This window comes from Oreochromis niloticus, linkage group LG9 (genome assembly GCF_001858045.2).
Source record: "Oreochromis niloticus isolate F11D_XX linkage group LG9, O_niloticus_UMD_NMBU, whole genome shotgun sequence".
Taxonomy (NCBI): Eukaryota; Metazoa; Chordata; class Actinopteri; order Cichliformes; family Cichlidae; genus Oreochromis; species Oreochromis niloticus.
Window position 1 is genome coordinate 13,255,716 of NC_031974.2, and position 20,231 is coordinate 13,275,946.

Genomic DNA, 20,231 nt, shown 5'->3' on the forward strand with positions numbered 1-20,231 from the left:
CATCTGATCATGTGTATTGCATCATATAATTACAAATAAAAAGTAAATAAAAAAGCGTTGAAATAGCATCACTTACTGATTGAACTTCTCACACCTAGACAAAAATCTAGATTTAAATTCACTTTTGTTCTGACGGAGAGTCAGTCCCAACACCACAGCGATCATTACAATAACAACAAAAAGAGCAAGGACGACAATTAATATGACGTAGTGTTTCATCGGCCGTTTCCTCGGTGGACGAGACTCCTCAAGCTCCATTATAAATGGGTAAAAAATTTAGACTTCCGTATAAGAATTCTGCTCAACAAAACGTTTACTCTCACCATTGCGCGAGCTCGGAAGTCTATTTATGGAGACGCGGAATGACGCACACAAACTATTCAGGCTCTCTCCAATCAGAAGTCTTGAGCAACCATAAAAGAGGTAAACGCGCAAAGGGATGAAACGCAGCAAGTGCTCATGTATTTAAAAGTCTGCTGGACTTAAGGTACAAAGTCAACCCATGTATGAGATTTGTTTTTTAAATTACCTTTCACATGTGATAAAACAGCAGTTAATCTTTTCAGAAATATACTCAGTTTTATTTCAACTACATTTGCAACCTGTTATGACAAATTAATCAACATACATACGCTTGCAGGACATTTTTTCTTCATAGGTACACCTCGCTTGTGCTGGGTTGGACTCATTTTGGCGTACTTTCAAGAAGATGCTGGATAGATTCCTCTGCGATTTTGGTTCCTAACAAGACAGCATCAAACAGTTGCTGCAGATTGTCGGCACAGAGCCATGATTTCAGTTTGTCATCTCACCACATCCCACAGGTGCTCTTTTGGACTGAGCTCTGGTGACTGTGGGGACCATTTGAATACAGTGAACTTATTGTTATGTTCAAGAAGGCGGTTTGACATTATTTAAGCTCCCCATCTATTTATAACTATGTTTGCAAAGGGATGGGGATTGTTAGCAGCAACACTTATGCAGCCAGTGGCATTTAAGCAATGCTCAGCATTAAGTTGTGAACAATTGGTACAAAGTTGTAAAAAAAAAAAAAAAATCCCTCACATCATTACGCAAACACTACCAGCAGCCTGAACTGTTGATACAAGACAGGATGAATTACTGCCATGTGATTGACTGATTAGATATTTATGCTGGATACATATTTAAACAGCAGCTTTGGAGTTAGTAGTCATTCATTCTTATTGAACTATTAAATTAAAGAAGTCCTAAAGATTTTTTTGGTCAGTGTATAGCTATAGCTTTGTGCAAGTATTATTTTTGCTGCACTAAAATTTCTACATTTTCTGAAAGCAACCTATAATATTTCCATCTTTTTAGTTTTGAGCCTGCTAAAATGCCCAGTGTTAAGTTCCAGTCAGTGGTAGCTGCATTTCAGTGTGAAACTAATTCAAAATGCACAAAAATGTGCTTGCAGCACAAGCATGGACACATTTTGAATCTCAAGTACCTCAAATACTTTCATAAAGCAAGTAAGTATGTTAATAACAAAGTTTATGGAACCAGTTTAATGTCAATCAACTCCTGTAAGATGGTTATGGGCTCTAATTTAAATGTCACTTCTCCTGCTCCATCACACCACCAGACTGGGTGCAGATGCATCACTGAGCTATAGCGTAGTCATTAATGATGGGTAACTGAGTTTCATCTTTCAATATGTCATCCTAACATTTAACAGTTGAATACTCAGTTTTTGTATTGTTGGATCTTTTTGCTGCCTTTGACACAGATGGTCAAGGTCTCCTGATTGAGAGACTGAAAATGTGGGTAGGAATCTGGTTTTCAGTTTCTTTTACTAAAAAAGGTGTACTTGTCATTCAAACCCCAGAATGTAGCTGCCCTTTATGACTGCAATAATTTGGTAAAGAACTGGATGGCAGCCAAATATGTGTCCTTCCTATCTGTAACAGGGTGGCCCTTAGCGGCTGGGATCACAGTGAGATGGACCAAGGCAAGTGCAGTGGAACAAAAAGTATTTATTTGCCATACACCTTTCCTTACAAACAATTTACTCATCCAGCTTCTTCACAGCGCATTCAACAATCTCTAATGACAACTGGCAGGCTTAAATACTTTCAGCTGTCATAGACTAAACTATTATTCCACTCTCAGGTAAATTCTTAAATCCCAACCTTCCACCACAGTATACAATACATCAACTTGAATAAATAAATATATTTCACATATTCATGTTAATAAATATTTTATAATTCAATGTTACACCAAACCCAATATTATATCTGGACCCCTGGGGAAACATTTGCCCAAACACCTTGGAGACAACACAGGAAAGAAGGTGAGTAATCACATCTTACAATCACTTCTTTGCACCCCCTATAATTCTAGATTTTTCACACACACATTTGCATTAGTTCCCCTTACTGGTAAACCTTATTTTCTCTCAATCACCATTCCTTTTCACAGACAACACCACATTCCTTGATGAGGAACAGCTGTGCAGGACCTGAAACAAGGCTACCAACTGATTTTAAAATCCCCAATAAATATTCAATAAATAATTAAACTTCTTGTGTGCAAACGTTCTTCTATGCAAGTCCATGCTTAAAGTGCTATGCTAAATAAAGTGTTTGATAAGGTGCTTTTAATAAAGTGGAAGGTGTGCTCCTAAAGTGCTACACTGCAAAAACTCAAAATCTTACCAAGAGTATTTGTCTTATTTCTAGTCAAAATTATCTCATTACACTTAAAATAAGACAAAATCAGCTAAAGAGCAACATTTCAGTAAGCTAAAGGAACTTGTTTCAAGACAGTAAATCTTAAAACTAGAAAAAAACTAGACAATTTTCACTTGTTTCATTGGCAGATTTTTTTTACTTAATACAAGATATTTTAGCTTGAAATAAGTGAAAAAATCTGCCAATGGAACAAGTGAAAATTGTGAAAACTTGGACATGAAACATGACAGATAAACACACGAAGACTTAACATGACAAGCTGACACAGAAGACTTCACACAGGGATGAGACAAATGGGGAGCTTGATAAATAATGAACTAAAACTGTAACCTAGGCATGACAGTATGTAACTAGATAAACTGAAATGAAACTAGACTCAAAAGAATAACAAAAACATCAAGAAGCTCAGAATACTGGGTCGCACGACCCAGTACCATGACAATAGTCTTCAGGAAGTGTTTTCAAGGCTTCTTCAAGGACATTCAAAGCTCTTCTTTGGATGTTGGCTGATTATTGTTCTGTTCTCTGTCAAAATGATTCCTACACTGCTTTACTAATGTTGAGGTTTTGGGCTCTGGGGAGACCAATCCATGCCTGATAGTGTTCCACTGTGTGTTTTTATATCTTGGTATGCTTTTACTGCATTAGCAGCAGTGTTGGTCGAGTTAATTGAAAAAAGTAATTAGTTACAAATTACTTCTCCAACAAAGTAATCCAGTTACTTCACTGATTACTTATTTTCAAAAGTAATTAGTTACTTTTAACTAAGTAACTTTTTAAAAACATGACACACAACCTGAATAGGTTATAAAGCAATAAACCTTTCAGCCCAATTCTATTTTTTCTGCATAATCCATCTTATAAAATTGAATCAAATGAAAAAGTCACTTTTAAAAATTGTTTTATTAGTTTTAATATTTTAATTTTATGCACATGGCATTAAGCAAAAAAATCCATCAATAAAATCAAAGACTCAGCAGCACTGAGTCCTGTCGCTCTTAAATATATTGTCACCTGTGTAGCAGGAGTGGGGGGTATGTCCGGTGCTGCAGCGATCATGTCAGTGGAAGGATCCGGGGGTTTTTCTGTGAATTTCACATTCCTGTGGCAGCGTGCTTGGTGCTTGCTCAGATTTGCAGTTAAATTTTTTGCTGTGGAAAGAAGTTTTCTTTCCATGCAGAGTCTACAGCAGACGCTAATGGTTTTGTCACTTTTTACAGAATCAAACTCAAAGTAATGTCAGTACTTCCAAGCTTTAAATGCTACATGGTTGTACTCTCTCCCGCACTCCATAATATCTATTGTTGATCTACACACGTGTCTGTTGCTATCACGCTCGAACGTCGTTGTAACGAGACACTCTCACAAACAAAATCACGGTTTAATAATGCAGTAAAGCAGTGTGCTTATAAGAAAGTAACAGTAATCTAATTACTTTTTTGGCAATAGTAATCCCTTACTTACTTAGTTGAAAAAGGTAATTGATTAGAGTTTGCAGCAGGGGCGTCCAATTCCAGGCCTCAAAGGCCGGTGTCCTGCACGTTTTGGATATCAACCTAGGTGAACACACCTGAATCAAATGATTAGTTCTGGAGAACTTCAAGACATGTTGAGGAGGTAATTTAGGCATTTTTAATCAGCTTTGTTGGATCACATCTAAAACCTTCAGGACACCGGCCCTTGAGGCCTGGAGTTGGACACCCCTGGTTTACTGTAGCGCCTAACTTGTAACACCTTACTGCCAATCTCTGATTTGGATTCTTCCTTCATTAACACCCATTGCCACTGATTTTCCATCCAGCTTTTTCTTAATCTGCCAAACAATTTTTTAGATTTTTCTAAATAAACTGGAACAAATGATGCATTTATGAGAAAGTCTGTTAGTAACAAAGTGCCTAAAGATCCAATTTATATTTGGTTCTTTGCGAATTGTCAGTGTTGTGTCTACACTGGTTCATTCCCTGACTTCAGCTGCCTTTTTTATGCTGAAGGATCACTGTTAGTAAGTCACTCCAAAGAGCGTCCAAAGAAAAACTGACAGGCCTTCAAAAAAAGCCCGGAGAATTATTGCTGAAGATCTGAAATAACAAGAAATCCTGCCTTCTTGGAAGCAAGAAATAAATAAAAGAATCTCAAGACTTTTGCACAGTACGGCATCCATTTTTAAATTATTCCTGCTGGACAGGAATTTAAAGTCTTTAAAATGACTAGAAAACAACAAAGACATGGTGCACATGGTGCTGGATTAGGGTGTGATTACACAACAGTCAGTATTACACTTTGGAGTCCAATAAAGTTTACAATCTCGTATGTTAACATTTATTTTGACAATAATACATATTCTGCCAACCAGGAGATAGCAGCTGTGTTAGAGACGTTCATTAGACAAATATATTTCACATGTACAAAAATACTCAGTGGTACTGTGTTGTGTCTGATCTAATCACACGTCTTCACCAGCAGGCTCCACACGTTATCTCTGGTTGGGACCCGCATTGCTCAACCCGATGTCTGTTTGAAAGCATTACAAGATAATAAAAAGAGATCAGTTGTGCTTTGTGAGGACAGGTACAAACAGGTCGACAGCTCCTCTGTAACACACATGTACTTACTCAGCCACGTCTTTGCAGGTGTATGTTATGTTTGGATCTAACTGATTCTGTAAATTCTTCAAGGATGCATTTGTACAGTCTGATCTGAAGATGTTAGAAACCTAAATGGAACAGAAGCAGTGAACGTAGGATCAGTTTTAAAACATTCATGCACCGATTGGCTTCACTGATTTAAATCAAACAAATAAAGGACAACATGTGATGACAGATTTGTGTAAAAAGAGGAAATCTACTTGGTGTTCTTCTTCAAGGCCATAACAACATTCAGGCTACTGACCCCAGGGGCTTTAAGCCTCATCACCTCAATGCTTGCAAAAATACTGAAAAGAGGAAAAAAAAAAAAATTAAACCATAACCAGACCACAATTGTGGCTGTCTACAATAATCTTGCAGTCTCGTTGCTTTTAAAATGATTGCTCTGAAGATTAGGATCAGGTCTGTGACCGCTTCCTGCTAGTTGCCATCTTCAAAGCAGCAAAGCATCAAGACGGCGATAAAACAGCAATAAGACACAATCACTGTGCTATCATTTGCTATCAGAGATTTCTTAACTTTTCTACTAAAAGTCATAAAACTGTTAGAGAAGCAGAAGCAGTCCTACCTTGTAGGATCAAATGGTGTGGTGGTGGACCCGCTTAGCATTGCCGTGACATCACCACAGGCAGCATCTGCATACTATGAACACACAGAGGGGTTTTTGAAGAAACACTCACTCGTCTTGTAAGAAAAAACTAAAAACAAAAAACTTTCTTCCAGTTTTTCTTATAGTTCACCTTTGAGTTTACCCAGTCTTTACTGGTCAATACACTCTTTAAGAAACAACAAAATCATTCCAACAACAATTCTAGAGATTTGCTAAGATTATCATGCACATAAGGAAATGGTAGATTGATGAGAAAAACATAACAAATTCCAAGCATAACAATAAAAGTCCTCGATTGTCTTGGGAGAGTTCACTGTTTAGTAGGCAAAAACAGCATTTCATTCATAAAAACATTTAATATATTCTTGCACTCAGCTTTATCTCTTCCTTGCTTTATGGTATGTGCTCTCTAAATTAATGCCAAAGTCAAAAGCTACTTTATTTAAAGCTATGTAGGCCTTGCATTTGCACTCAAATGCATTCAATTTATAAATTCAAGTTTATTATACACAGTGGAGCATGTCTACCAGGGAGCTGAATCTGTTTTAGGGGGGATATTCCCTTTAACTATTGAAATGCATAGCTATTGGTCTCAGGGCTCCTTTGAATGTGTGGGCTGCTGCTCACTCAGGAGAGCGCTCCATGGAGACCGACACAAAGACTCATTGACAGACAACAAGACAGCGTGAACATTTCTTTTCTCTTTCACCATCACTTATACTCAGGAGGGATTTGCTGCACTCTGCAGTGCACTTATGTGCTATTTTAACCAATGCACGACCTCAGGAGTATACTGTTTAAAAGAGAGAAAGAAAAGAGAGCAAATTCATGTTGAAAACTTACAGCAGCAGAGGCACTTCTCCAAAATGAACGAACAGGGTTGTTTTCACACTCTGACCATTCGGGGCACCCACTAGAGAAAGTACCTGTGACAACAACATGCATATTTTCTTGGATTAGCTCTTCAAATAAATCACAACTAAAAAGAAAAAAAAGTAATCTCACAACATTACATAAGACATACATATTACTATTGATTGATTCATTTATTATTATATATCACTGTGAAATAGTCATGCATCTTCCAACAGTATCTGTGCCCTATCTCGTGAGCTGTTTCCTAATGTTTCTGCTTTAATATTCAGTGTACAGATATAATGGCAAGTATAACTCTCAGGGAGAATGAAAACATGTGTTTCTCAAAACATTAAACTATTACAAAAAGTTTATTTTTTGAAAAAAGTGCTATTAATGAATCTTGATATGTCTGTTCTACTGTGGTTTGAATTATTCTTTTTAAAAGAGGAAGCTAGAAAGATGCTCTGCTGACATAGAAAGGCTTGTAGAATTCTATGTTTCTGTTTTCTGTAGCCTGATAGTGTTTAACGTTAGAAGGTTTCTTTATCATTCTTAAGGGACAGCCTAGTGCTCCAGCATGATTTATATAAACAACTGTCGGTGCTCTTTAGCTTGTGTGTAGTTTGTGAACTGTTCAAATAATAAATGTTTCTTATCTACTGCTTTGAGAGTGTTACCGTTTTTGCCTTCTTTTCCACACCACATCAGACCATCCAGGACAGATCCCAACAGAGTGTCCTCCAAAGTGAAAAAACAGTCCTTTCTCTTCTCAGTTAAATCATGGACCAAATCCTTCATGTCGCTCCAGAACATCACCTAACCCACAAACACAGATATCTATGCACTGTTAAACAGATCATGCATGATTGTGGCAGATGGGATGATTGAGATGGTGTAATCATTGATTATTACTTTGTTACAGTCTGGTTTGAAGGGGGCTGCAGCAATCAGGGGATCATAAGCTTCCATTGGAACGTTACATGGATCCTTGTTCACCTAAGCCTTCTCAAAGAGATCCCATAAATTTTGACAGTCCTGTCTGAAAAATAAATAAAGTTTGTTAATGTTTAAGTGTGTTTATATTTAAAGAAATGCTAAATATGCTAAATGGATGGAGATGGAGATGGAAATTAGCCTTTGGGCTATAATCTGGTATGTTTACATTCATGTAATTTTTTTACATTTATGTTCATTAACATGCACTGTCCTAAATAAATAAATTAAATTAAAAAGTGCAATGCATTTACATAACTCGGATATATTTGTTCTTAAAAAATCCAAAACAAAACAAAAAAACAAAAACCTGCTGTCAGCAAAACCAGATGATTAAAAATATTATTGAAAGAAGTTCATGGCAGGATAATTGCCATGGGGTTAGACCGTGGACGCTGAATGTGCACTTGCAGATATCATATTGTGTAACAAGCAAAATTCAAATATCAAAAAAGGAAACAGGCAAAAACACCTGACGGATAACCTGCAGTTTACATCTCATTTACTCAAGACACATTATCATTATGTCTATGTACTGTATGTGCAGTGGTATACATTACTATTAGATATTAACATCGTGCCAACCAGCTGACTGGATACAGAACATCAGCAGATCAATCACTGACTATAATACCGATCCTGCTGTTAAGCAGAGCAGCCTTGCCACTTGATGAGTTCAAATGCAGTCAATCCTGCATTTGTCAAGACTGCTCAAACATGCAAGTGCACATGTACACATTCATTGAGTAATCCTTAACTATTTGAATATTTTTAATAGATATTAATGTATTGATAATGTGTATTGTATCATATGTGCATGCATGTGTGTGTGCTTATCATCAGGCTGAAGCTGCCTTTCTCTTTACAGACATAATAAAAAATGTAAATAAAAAAAGTGTTGAAATATCATCACTTACTCTTTAAACTTCTCACACCTAGAGAAAAATGTAGATTTAATTTTCGTCTGACCGAGAGTCAGTCCCAATGACAAGGCGAGGATTAAAGTAATAAGAGCAGTGATGCCACCCCCAATGAGTACTTTCTTCCACAACACCATTTAAAATGTGTAAAAAGTCATAAAAATGTAGACTTCTGGAGAAGTATGGCCAACAAAATGTTGTTTACTTTCACTATCGCGCGAGCTCGGACGTCTATTTATGGAGACGCAGAATGACCGCGCACACAAACTATTCAAGCTCTCTCCAATCAGAAGTCTGGTACAACCATAAAGGAGGTAAAAGAGCAAAGGACACGTACCAAGTGCTCATAAATGCATGTCATAAAAAACAGTAAAACAGTTAATCTTATCAGAAATATACTCAACTTATTTTATTTCTACTAAATTTTCAACCTGTTGTGACAAATTAATCAACATTATTAGTGTCCAACCCAGCACCAGACTCTGTTTGCATTCAGAACTGCCTTCATTCTTCATGACATACTTTCAACAAGATGCTGGAAACATTCCTCTGAGATCGTGATGACAGCATCTCACAGTTGCTGCAACTTCCATGATTTGAATTTTCTTTTTCACCACATCCCACAGATGCTCTTTTAGACTGAGCTCTGGTGACTGTGGAGACCATTTGAGTGCAGCGAACTCACTGTAATGTTCAAGGAGCCAGTTTATATTATTTGAGCTGCCCATCCCTTTACATATGGGGTTTAGTGAGGGTCAGTACTAAGTTGTACAGTTTTGGTACAAAGTTGTCAAAAATATCCCTCACATCATTACAGCAACACCATCAGCAGCCTGAACTGTTGACACAAGACAGGATGGATTCACACTTTCATGTTGTTTACCAGAGAACTACCGCTCTCTGAATAGTTTCTGTTTTTCAGATCACTCTGTGTAATCTCTAGAAATGTTTGTGGGGGAAGAATTCATAGCCTTTTATATTTTCTTTGTGAGCCCTTAAAGATAGATGCCCAGAATGGTGTTTCAGAGATTACAATGCTGAGGCACCCTGTGTCAAAAAAGAGGCTGAACCCAGTTAAATCAAATATACTTTTTTTTCTATGCCGTGAATATCTGTCTTGTTTTAAGACAGAGCGCTAGTTTTCACTTTTCAGTTAAATTAACACAACCCTGACAGTGAAACAGGAAATTTTGTTTTCAGAAAGCACACTAACCCTGCTAATTAAATGGGATCAGTGCAGTTCAGGGGGCAGAGGGGACTGGAGCACACTGATTAACTCGCAGGTTTTAATTCTACAAATAGACGAACGTTTCTAATGAAGTCACAGCAATACTGACAGATGAGTCTGTTTGCAACATTAAAGGTAGTAGACTAAAGTAGATTAATCAGTTCTAAGGATGACAGTGTTTCCAGTATTCATTATTCCTTTTTTTGGATTTACTTTGAAAGTGACACTATAACCTCTGTGTAAAAAAAAAAGTAGCAATAAAGCACATTTGATGACTTATACCACATAGGGTTAACCAACAACTGTCACATGATATGATGCTTTGGTCTAAGACCACTATTCCAGATTCATAATTAACTTTGATGTCATGAAACTTCCAAACACTGAACATCAACACTGGTCATTGTCTGTACAGGTCCAGTGAAAGCCTCTGGATTGGAGGATTTGGATCAGGTCTACAATGGATCCTTGACTACATGACTCTCTGTCAAATAAAAAATAAAACGACACAAAAAAATAAATAAATTGTGAAGCGCTTTGACTTTTTTTAAGGATCAACACTATTAAGTTGCAGTGACCTTTGACCTCTCAGGCCCACTGCAACTTTCTGATAGGTTGCTATTTACAAGCTTTAAAGGATAACAATTTCACTAAGCAATAAAAATCATATCAGTTATTTGCCAAACTTAAAGACAACCTTTGGGCTCTGAAAAATAGTTATCCTGTCTATTTCAACTGTGTTGCCATTATACAACTGCATGACAACATAGTCCGGTCACTGAGCTCTAGTGCAGTCATAAATGATGTGTAACTGTGGGTTTCAAGTTTCAGTATGTCGTCCTAACATTTAACAGTTGAATATGTTCGATCTTTTGCTGCCTTTGACACAGCTGATCATGGTCTCCTGATTGAGAGACTAAAAACTTGGGTGGGAATCTGCTTTTCAGTTTGTGTCATCTTCTGTCACTTTATCTTGTGGTGTGCCCAAAGGTTAGGTCCTCAGGCGCATCTTATTTGCCTTGTCTATGCTTTCACTTGGACACATCTTCAATAACTTTGAAGCCATCTCATACTACTTTATTTATGCCAATGATATCCAGTTGCAAATGTCATTCAAACCCCAGAATATAGCTGCCCTTTATGACTGCATTGTTATAAAGAAGTGGATGACAGCCAAGTATCTGTCCTTCTTATCTGTGCCTGCGCAATTTCACTTTCAGTTTTATTAACTGTCAGAAATGTTGCTTTTGATCAGGCAGTCAGCTTTGATAAGCATCTTTACCGTTTTGTAGAAACAGTTCTTCTCTTTTGTGCAACATTGCCCATCTTAAACATAGCACAGTGGAAACAATTATTGCCCCCTTCCTGATTTGCATATTTGTCATACTTACGTTTCAGATCTTCACACAAATTTTAATATCAGAAAAAAATTCCCCAAAATAACAATTGAATAATGTGCAAACCAGCACCTTGAATGGTGATGACCAGAAGAGAAGAAGTCATGGTTCAATCAGTTATGTCAAGTTGTCCAAGTCCCAAAGCAGCAAAGGAGCTCTGGAGCATCACACTATAATCACCATATTTGACCGCTGGTATGATGATCTTTTTATGAATTGCTCTGTCTTCCAAAAAGTTCAATCTTTGATTGAAACTATTTAATAATAGTAAATAAACTCAATGAGAGAAAATTCAATTATTTTCTAATTATTTAATTGAATGTTTTTGGATTTACTTAATGAATTTCACTTTCATGTTGACTTGAATTTATGCTCAAAGAAAATCACACGAGACTTTGCTGACACTGCTCCCAATGCATAGATACTTGGAGAGTCCCGTCTTGTTTCAGGAGGATTCTGAAGAAGAATCTCCAAGCTAAAGGCCCACTGGCAAAACCACTGTGTTTCTACCTGTGAGGTAAATACTTTAAAGATGAGGAATTTGTCCTCAGTGTAGTTTTATTCTAGTTCAACCTGTTCCTGTGTCAAATCAATTACAGCTTGCAAAGCTATGCTTTCAAAGTAGCTCTGAAACATACACACACTAAGACAGTTTTGTCCACTCACATTAGCACTTGATGATACACCCTCTGGTGCCCCTGGACACATCATCAGTGATGTAACCTGGGGTCATTGGGGGTTTCGGGTCTTTCAACAATCAGACCCCCTCTCCCAGGTGACCCAGCCAGGGTTGATCAAGCCCCAGCTTGTGTCCAGGTAGCGCTACCCTACATGCCATGCCTCTCCTCTTTTAATCCATAGCCACCTCAACGCTGCTTCTGCTGCATTGGTGACCAACTTGATAGCTCTTCGCTGGTTAGCCCCTACGATGCCTAGAATTTTGTATGCCCTGCAAAGGGATTGACCCGCGAATCCTCAACATCCCACTTCTATGGGTTGGCATCTTGCCAGCCATTACTCCAGCACTCTTCCACTAGCTCAGAATACTTTGCCCTCTTCCTCTCATGAGCCTCCTCCATACGGTCTTCCAAAGGCACAGTAAGCTCCAGAAGGATTACCTGCTTGGAGACAACTGATGTAACAACTATATCTGGCCTCAGAGTTGTCTTGGCTACCGCTTTAACTGCTTTGCCAGGTCAACTCTCAGCTCCCAATCGTGCACCGTTGCCAACAGGCCAGGCGAGGTATTTCGGACTGGTGCTGCTGGCTTCTCCCCAGCTTTTATAAACGTGACTGTATTCTTTACTGGGCAGACGCTGTTATTGTGACTGATCCCACTGCAGATGGACCCTGGTACAGCCTTCAGGACTCGATCGTGTCACCAGCGATGGGCTTTAACGTAGCAGCTTAAAATGTGCTCTAGGGTTCCTCTCTTCTTTTCTTTTTTTTCCGCCTGTCCCGTTTGGTTCTCTTGCCATCAGAATTATTGTCTAAAGGCAAAGAAAGATGCCCAACGGATTTACTTTACCAAATGGACCATCCCGGCCTTGCCGTATTGGTCTATTTGATTCACCTTTGCTTTTATTGTTTATTTTGTTTTATTTTCACTTGCTACACACGGGACAGACATCACTGGGGGAAAGAAAAGGGAGAAAGAAAGAGAGGTAGGGAAAGAAAAACAGCGGGGAAGAGGAACAGTGATAAAGGGCAAAAAACAACAAAACAACAAAACAAACAGACAAAAAATACATATATCAATCACCTGGATCACCTGTTGAGAAAGAAAAAAGAGAAAACAAGCAAAAAAAGAGAGCAATATAATAAACAACATCATCGCGATAATCTATGTGAATATAACAGTAAATACTAAATATCGAATATTAATGTGCAGCATGTAGGATCGACAACGCACAGTGTGCTTTGAGGTAGGAGCCAAAAAGGGTGTAGTTTGTGTCTGTGAGCACCCGTGTGTACACCTGTGAGAGTGAGCCCGCTTGTATTTAAAAGGTTCCTTCATGTAATGATCTGCTAGAGGGTGTGGGGAGCCATAGCCCCGTCCTCCAGGGCATGAAGCAGGTATGGAGGAGATCCAGGCTCCAGACATCCAGAGGCCCCCAGAGCACAAGAGACCAAGGAAGACCAACTGGGGCAACCATGCCACTCTCCTGGAAAGAGCTGAGGAGAGCCCCAGATGAGGCGTCACTCAGCAGCCGCGGAGCAGAAGCCAGGGGGGGTTGCAGTGACGTGCCCATGAGCTCCGCTGGCAGCCAGCTGTGCCAGAGTGACCCAGCCCCAGGCCGAGAGGCCGAGGGCACCCCACCCCCCGAAGGGGCCCGAGTGAGCCCTAGGCTCCAGGCCCCGACAAACAGCCACCAGGAGTGAGCCGGTGCGTACCTGGATGCCCATCCCCGGACACCAAGAACCACCAATGCACCGATGTCTGAGGGCGTCTGCCACTGGCAGGGGAGTGGTGGGGGGAGATCCACCTCCATACCTTGGAGGGTCTGAGATGTCCCTAGAGAGGTGGCATCTGATACCCGACCTGACATATAGACACAGACAAACAGGCACACACAGATACAAACATCCATTCCCACCCCCATGCTCTCATATGCAATTGCTCAGCACTCACCCTACGTGGAGACAGACATAAATAGACACTGTACACACAATCACACTCCCCAAGCGTACTCTATACCCCAGGTCTAAGTACCCTTGCCCCTGGAGGGAGAAACTGCACCCAGACCCAGGTAGTGTTACCCTCTTCCCTGGGGTGGAGAGAAGCAGACCGCCCCGACTCCACAGCAGCAGGGAGGCCCTCTCTTCTGACAGAGAAGACAGCCTGGTGTCTCCACCTTCCCCCACGTGAAGAGATTCGATGGACTTGGTAGCACATCATATACCGCCTGGATCAGGAATTTTATCCGCTGGGGTTCAGCTTTCCATAGCTCATTCTATGTGACCTTGCGCTCTACAGCTTGCTCCCATCTTGTCCAAGCCACCTGTTGCCTCAATTGCACCATTTGGCTGGCTCGCGTCTCCTCAACTCCTGCTCGCACCTCCTCAAGGATCAGCGACCGCCTCTCTTTTCCTCATGCCTTGTCATAGTTAGGTGTTCTACTGCTACCCTGCTACCTCTCCCCTGGGCCACTGTACCCACCAGCACCCTTTGCTGTAGCCTTGATACTGTAATGTCTGCAGCCTCAGCAGCTCTCCACTTCCGCCCCGTCCTAACCTCTATTCCAGCCAGTGCGACCCGGGGGTCACTGAACTCCTGATATTGGAGCAGCTCCCTGGACTGACTCACCATGAACTCCTCACTTAGGCTGCTAAAGGGGAGCTTCAGCTTGTTGTTATAACCATACAGAGCAATGCTGCTCAGGCTTCGTGGCAGTCCCAACCACCTGCGCAGAAACCTGCTGATCCTCATCTTGAAGCCTTCCACTGTTGAGATGGGAACTTCGTAGACTAAGAGGGGCCACAAAATTCAGGGCAGAATTCCATGCTGATAAATCCAGGCCTTAAACTTGCTAGGAAGGCCAGATTTATCCACTGCAGCGAGCCAGGTCTTGAGGTCTTCGTTGGTCGCTTGTATGGAGGCTGCATGTTAAATACCTTACCTAGACTCTTCACGGGCACCTCAGTAAGTGATGGTATCTTGATGGTGCCTAGTGAAAACAAATATTTATCAGTAACGTTTCCTTTCTTCAGCACAAGAGACCTCGACTTGGTGGGTTTGAACCTCATGCGTGCCCAAGAAATCATCTCCTCAAGACCCTTCAGTATCCACCTGCACCATGGAACAAATGTAGTTGTCACCGTCAGGTAGTCCATGAAAGCTCTGACTCCAGACTTCGTGAATGGCCCTCTACACTGGACTTCTGCAGATTTAACCAACATGTTCATGGCAAGAGCGAAAAGGATGGGCGAGATCGTGCATCCAGTGATGAGCCCCTTTTCAAGTTTATGCCAGTCAGAAGTTGTTGTTCCGGAAGAGACTCTCAGGTGGAAGTTGGCATAGTAGTCCAGGATAAGGTTCCTGAGCTTTTCCGGGATGTAGTACCGGTTGAGTGTCTGTTCTACCAGCTTATGGGGTATAGATCCGTAGTCATTTGCGAGGTCGAGCCATAGTACTGCCAGGTCCCCTCTGTTCTCCCTGGGTTCCCTAATGAGCTGTGTGACCACGCCTGTATGCTCCAGGCACCCTGGAACTTTCGGGATCCCTGCTTTCTGGACTGAGTTATCGATGTAAGAGTTCTTCAAAAGATTTTCTGTCAGTTGCTTAGCGACGACACTAAAGAGAACCTTCCCTTCAACACTCAGCAACGAGATGGTCCGGAACTGATCGATGTTTTTGGACCTTTCCTCCTTTGGGATCCACACCCCCTCTGCTTGTCTCCACTGGTTTGCTACTTTGCCCCTCCTCCAAATCACCCTCAGGATTTTCCAGAGTCTAGTCAGTAGCCTCGAACAGTTCTTGTAAACCTTGTAAGGTACCCCACTGGGCCCCGGAGCGGAGCTTGCTCTTGCTCTCTTTACCACTTCCTGGATCTCCTTCCAGCTGGGCTCCTCCCCATCAAATTCCTGCTCTGGTGTCGATGGGTTGATCAGGGCTTTACACGGACCAAGATCTTGCTCTCTACATTCATCACTGTAGGTCTCCTTGAGGTAGTAGTGGACCTCGCTTTTAGGGCAGACAAGATGCCCACTGCACTTCTCTTCTAGCAGGTGTTTTGTGACCCCAAAAAGATTTGCTAGGAGTCTCCTGGCTCTCTCCTCAAGGTCAATAACCTCTTGCGGATTATGCTACGTAATTCTGCAAGGGGTCCCCTCTCCTTTTCACTCGCCACCTTGAACTGCTGCCTTAGGCTCTTCAGTTCCTGCCTTAGCTGATGTATCTTGTTGGCTCTGTTGTTCAAGGTGTAAAGAGGCTTTGCCGTCCGCTTCTCCTCTTGTCCAAACCTCTCTACAGCTAGGCTTACTATTATTGTGGTCATTGTCTTTAGGCGTTGTTCAACTTGTCCTTTGGCAGTTGCTTGCAAGATGGTATCAACGTCTTCATCGAACTGAAGTCACTCATTCTCCTTGTGAGCTTGAGGCCACTTCACCCGATGATGTTCTGATGACCTGTGAGCTTCGGGGGCATGCATCACCTGGAGGCTTCGGGCACTGTGGGGTGACTCCGGGCCTGGTTCCTCCTTCGTCTCACCAGGCGTGTTTCCTGCGCGCTGTGATGCCACATAAGCACTCACTACTTTGCAACAATAAACTTGGTTTTAATTTAGCCTATTTAACCCTTTCATTGCTCTGCATACAAAAAATAAACATGGAAAATATTGTGCTTATATTTGACATTACAAACCTGGTTTCATTCATCTACTGAAAGCTGGAACCATAAATATCAGCAAGGCATTATTATTACTTATGGTCCAGTATACAAAAACATGCTTTGTCCAAATTAAATGCTGCAAACACTTCCGCTCCATGTTGACATTGACTGCATCATTATTTAGGCATTGTTTGTCCAACCTGTCAGTGTGCTCATCCACTCCATTAACACTGTTATTATGAAGCCTTCCATTGATTTAGTTTAGATCTTTACAACTTAAAATAAAAGGTTAACTGCTTTCACTTTCACTCTTAGCACTAATTATAATATATCAACCATCTGACATATGTATATATAAATCCATCTGACATTTAAGCCAAGGAGCTGCATTTACTGGGTGAGTTCCTACAAAAACATGCATATCAACTTCTAAAATAAGGTAAACAGATAATCTTATCTGGATGGTAGTGACCGGCCACTAAACCGTGATTAACAATATGAAAGTATGGTATTCATTCTGCTATATTTACAACTTTAAAGGTCAACTGCTTTCACTTTCACTTTCACCCTTTTTGCATTCATTATAATGTAATGTAACCTTTAATGTAACCTTTAGATAAATACATCATACATTCAAATACAATATATAAGGCAAGAGTTTTTACAATTCTAATGACTTTGAAAGTCAATATTTGGAATGACCACCTTTATTCTTCAACACAGCCTGAACTCTCTTAGGTAAGCTACTTGTTATTTCTTTAAATACTCTCCAGGAAAGGTTTCAAGGCTTCTTCAAGGACATTCAAAGCATTTCTTTGAATGATGGCTGCCTATCATTTTGTTCTCTGTCAAGATTGCCACGCTGCTTTAATAATGTTGAGGTTTGGGCTCTGGGGAGACCAATCCATGACTGATGGTCTTCCACTGTGTGTTTTTATATCTAGGTACGCTTTTACTGCATCAGCAGTGTGTCACTTCTTTTGTCTTCTTTTGTGCTCCACTTGTCCAGGTTCCTCAAATTCTTAAGGACACATTGGCCCACCCTACAGACATGTGCCAAGTTTGCTTTGTGAATCACCTTGTTGGTGCAAAAATACAATTATATTTCAGCCGAACTGTGTTATGTTTGGAATTTGTAGATTTAATATAAAAATAAAAATAAATGGGAACAAAATATATGTTGTTCAGAAAGTCTGCTATGGGTACTTTGCTGATCAGTGTTGTGTCTACACCAGCTCATCCCCTGACTTAAGGTGGCTTTTTTATGCTTGAAGCATCACAGTTAGTAAGTGGCTCCAAAGTATGTCCAAAGAAAAGCTCTGACAGGCCTTCAGAAAGCCTGGAAAATTATTGCTGAAGAAATAAAGAGAATTTCTCCCTTCTTGGAACGAAAATTAATAAATGAGGGGAGTCTCAAGACTTCTGCACAGTACGGCATCCATTTTTAAATGATTCCTGCTGGACAGAAAACACCTAGAGACTTTAAAATGACTAGAAAACAACAAAGACATGGTGCACTTGGTGCGGGATCAGGATGTGATTGCACAACAGTCAGTATTACACTTTGGAGTCCAAATAAAGTTTACAACCTTCTATGTTAAGATTTATTTTTAAAACACTGCATATTCTGCCAACCAGGAGATAGCAGCAGTATTAGAGATGTTGATTAGACAAATATATTTCACATGTACAAAAATACTCAGTGGTACTGTGTTGTGTCTGATCTAATCACACGTCTTCACCAGCAGGCTCCACACGTTATCTCTGGTTGGGACCCGCATTGCTCAACCCGATGTCTGTTTGAAAGCATTACAAGATAATAAAAAGAGATCAGTTGTGCTTTGTGAGGACAGGTACAAACAGGTCGACAGCTCCTCTGTAACACACATGTACTTACTCAGCCACGTCTTTGCAGGTGTATGTTATGTTTGGATCTGACTGATTCTGTAAATTCTTCAAGGATGCATTTGTACAGTCTGATCTGAAGATGTTAGAAACATAAATGGAACAGAAGCAGTGAACGTAGGATCAGTTTTAAAACATTCATGCATCGATTGGCTTCACTGATTTAAATCAAACAAATAAAGGACAACATGTGATGACAGATTTGTGTAAAAAGAGGAAACTGACACTTAGCTGTTTGTATTCACTGAACTGTGTTCTTCTTCAAGACCATAACAACATTCAGGCTACTGACCCCAGGGGCTTTAAGCCTTGTCACCTCAATGCTTGCAAAAACACTGAAGAAAAAAAAAAACAAATAAAAAATTTAAACCACAAACAGATGTATTGTGAGTCTCTACAATAATCTTGCAGTCTCGCTGCTTTTAAAATGATTGCTTTGAAGATTAGGACCGGGTCTGTGACCGCTTCCTGCTAGTTGCCATCTTCAAAGCAGCAAAGCAGCAAAAAAAATTTACATTAACTACTTACATGCAGAGTCCAGTCAGCCTTGCTTTTATATAGAACCCAGAACAAAACCCTTAGGCAAACAGGTGAGTCGAGTCCTCTTTTGGAAAGAGACAGACTTACTGCAGTTTGGTGAGAATCCGTCTGTGTTCATAAGTTAGGTGGTACTTATTTGCAAACCTTTGCCAATCTGTCTGAGTCTGCGACTGTTTAGAGCCAGGTCAGCCACCAGCAGGTGACCTTTGCTAATGCATTTCAATCAAAATTGGTCCCCCAGAGGTTGTGGGCTATGCATCCTCAACCGTCAATCCATGTAATTATTTCCTAGACGCTGCCCTCTTTTTACTCTAGTGTGACTGAGATATAAAAGAAAATTTCTTCTCATGTAACCTAAAAGCAAAACTGGACCATAGAGATAGAGCCCAAAGGAAGCAACATCAAAATGATCCCAAGTGGAGACGGAAACATTTAAATCTGACTTGGTTTGTAGAGCAAGAACATATTTTTTACAACAGCCTTTGACCTTGTGCAACAAAGACAATAATAACTGTTTTTTAATTGCACTTTTCATAATCTACGATGATAAGGCAGACACAAAAGTTATTTTTTTGCACCTAGTCATTGAAAACAATTGTGGAAAAATAAATTGATGAAAAAAGAACTAAGTACAGTTCAGAGCAAATCCTTGCGATAACTTAGCTTAAAACTTGGCGCATATGCCAGTGTTACATTGGTGGCTCTAATTATGATTAAAAGAAAATAAATTTCTTAACGTTTCTCACTAAAAGTCCTCAAAGTATTAGAGAAGCAGTCCTACATTTCAGGATCAAATGGTTTGGTAGTGGATCCGCTTAGCATTGTCGTGACATTACCACAGGCAGCATCTGCATACTATGAACACACAAAGAGGGTTTTCAAGAATCAGTCATCTCATAGTAAACAACTAAAAACAAAAAATTTTTTGAAAATCTCTGAGTTCATCCAGGCTTCACGGGTCTGTACGCTCTTTAAGAAACAACAAAATCATTCCAAGAACAATTCTAGATTTTTGGTAAGATTATTACACACAAAGATTTAGGAGTAAAATTCCAGTGTAAACCCTCTCTAATCTCTGGAGTGGTCACT

At 40.2% G+C, this 20,231-nt stretch overlaps 1 protein-coding gene and 1 pseudogene across 1 annotated transcript; both read right to left on the reverse strand.

Moving 5' to 3' along the window:
• Positions 1-5,010: 5,010 nt before the first annotated feature.
• Positions 5,011-12,101, reverse strand: LOC106098852 (ADP-ribosyl cyclase/cyclic ADP-ribose hydrolase 1-like). The gene is given in 8 exon segments (XM_019362858.2): positions 5,011-5,228; positions 5,330-5,413; positions 5,563-5,649; positions 5,931-6,004; positions 6,816-6,898; positions 7,508-7,646; positions 7,743-7,869; positions 12,055-12,101. Coding segments are annotated over 8 exon segments (699 nt in total). The 3' UTR covers positions 5,011-5,170.
• Positions 12,102-12,190: 89 nt separating this feature from the next.
• Positions 12,191-16,365, reverse strand: LOC109203482 (uncharacterized; annotated as a pseudogene).
• Between the last annotated feature and the right edge of the window lie 3,866 nt (positions 16,366-20,231).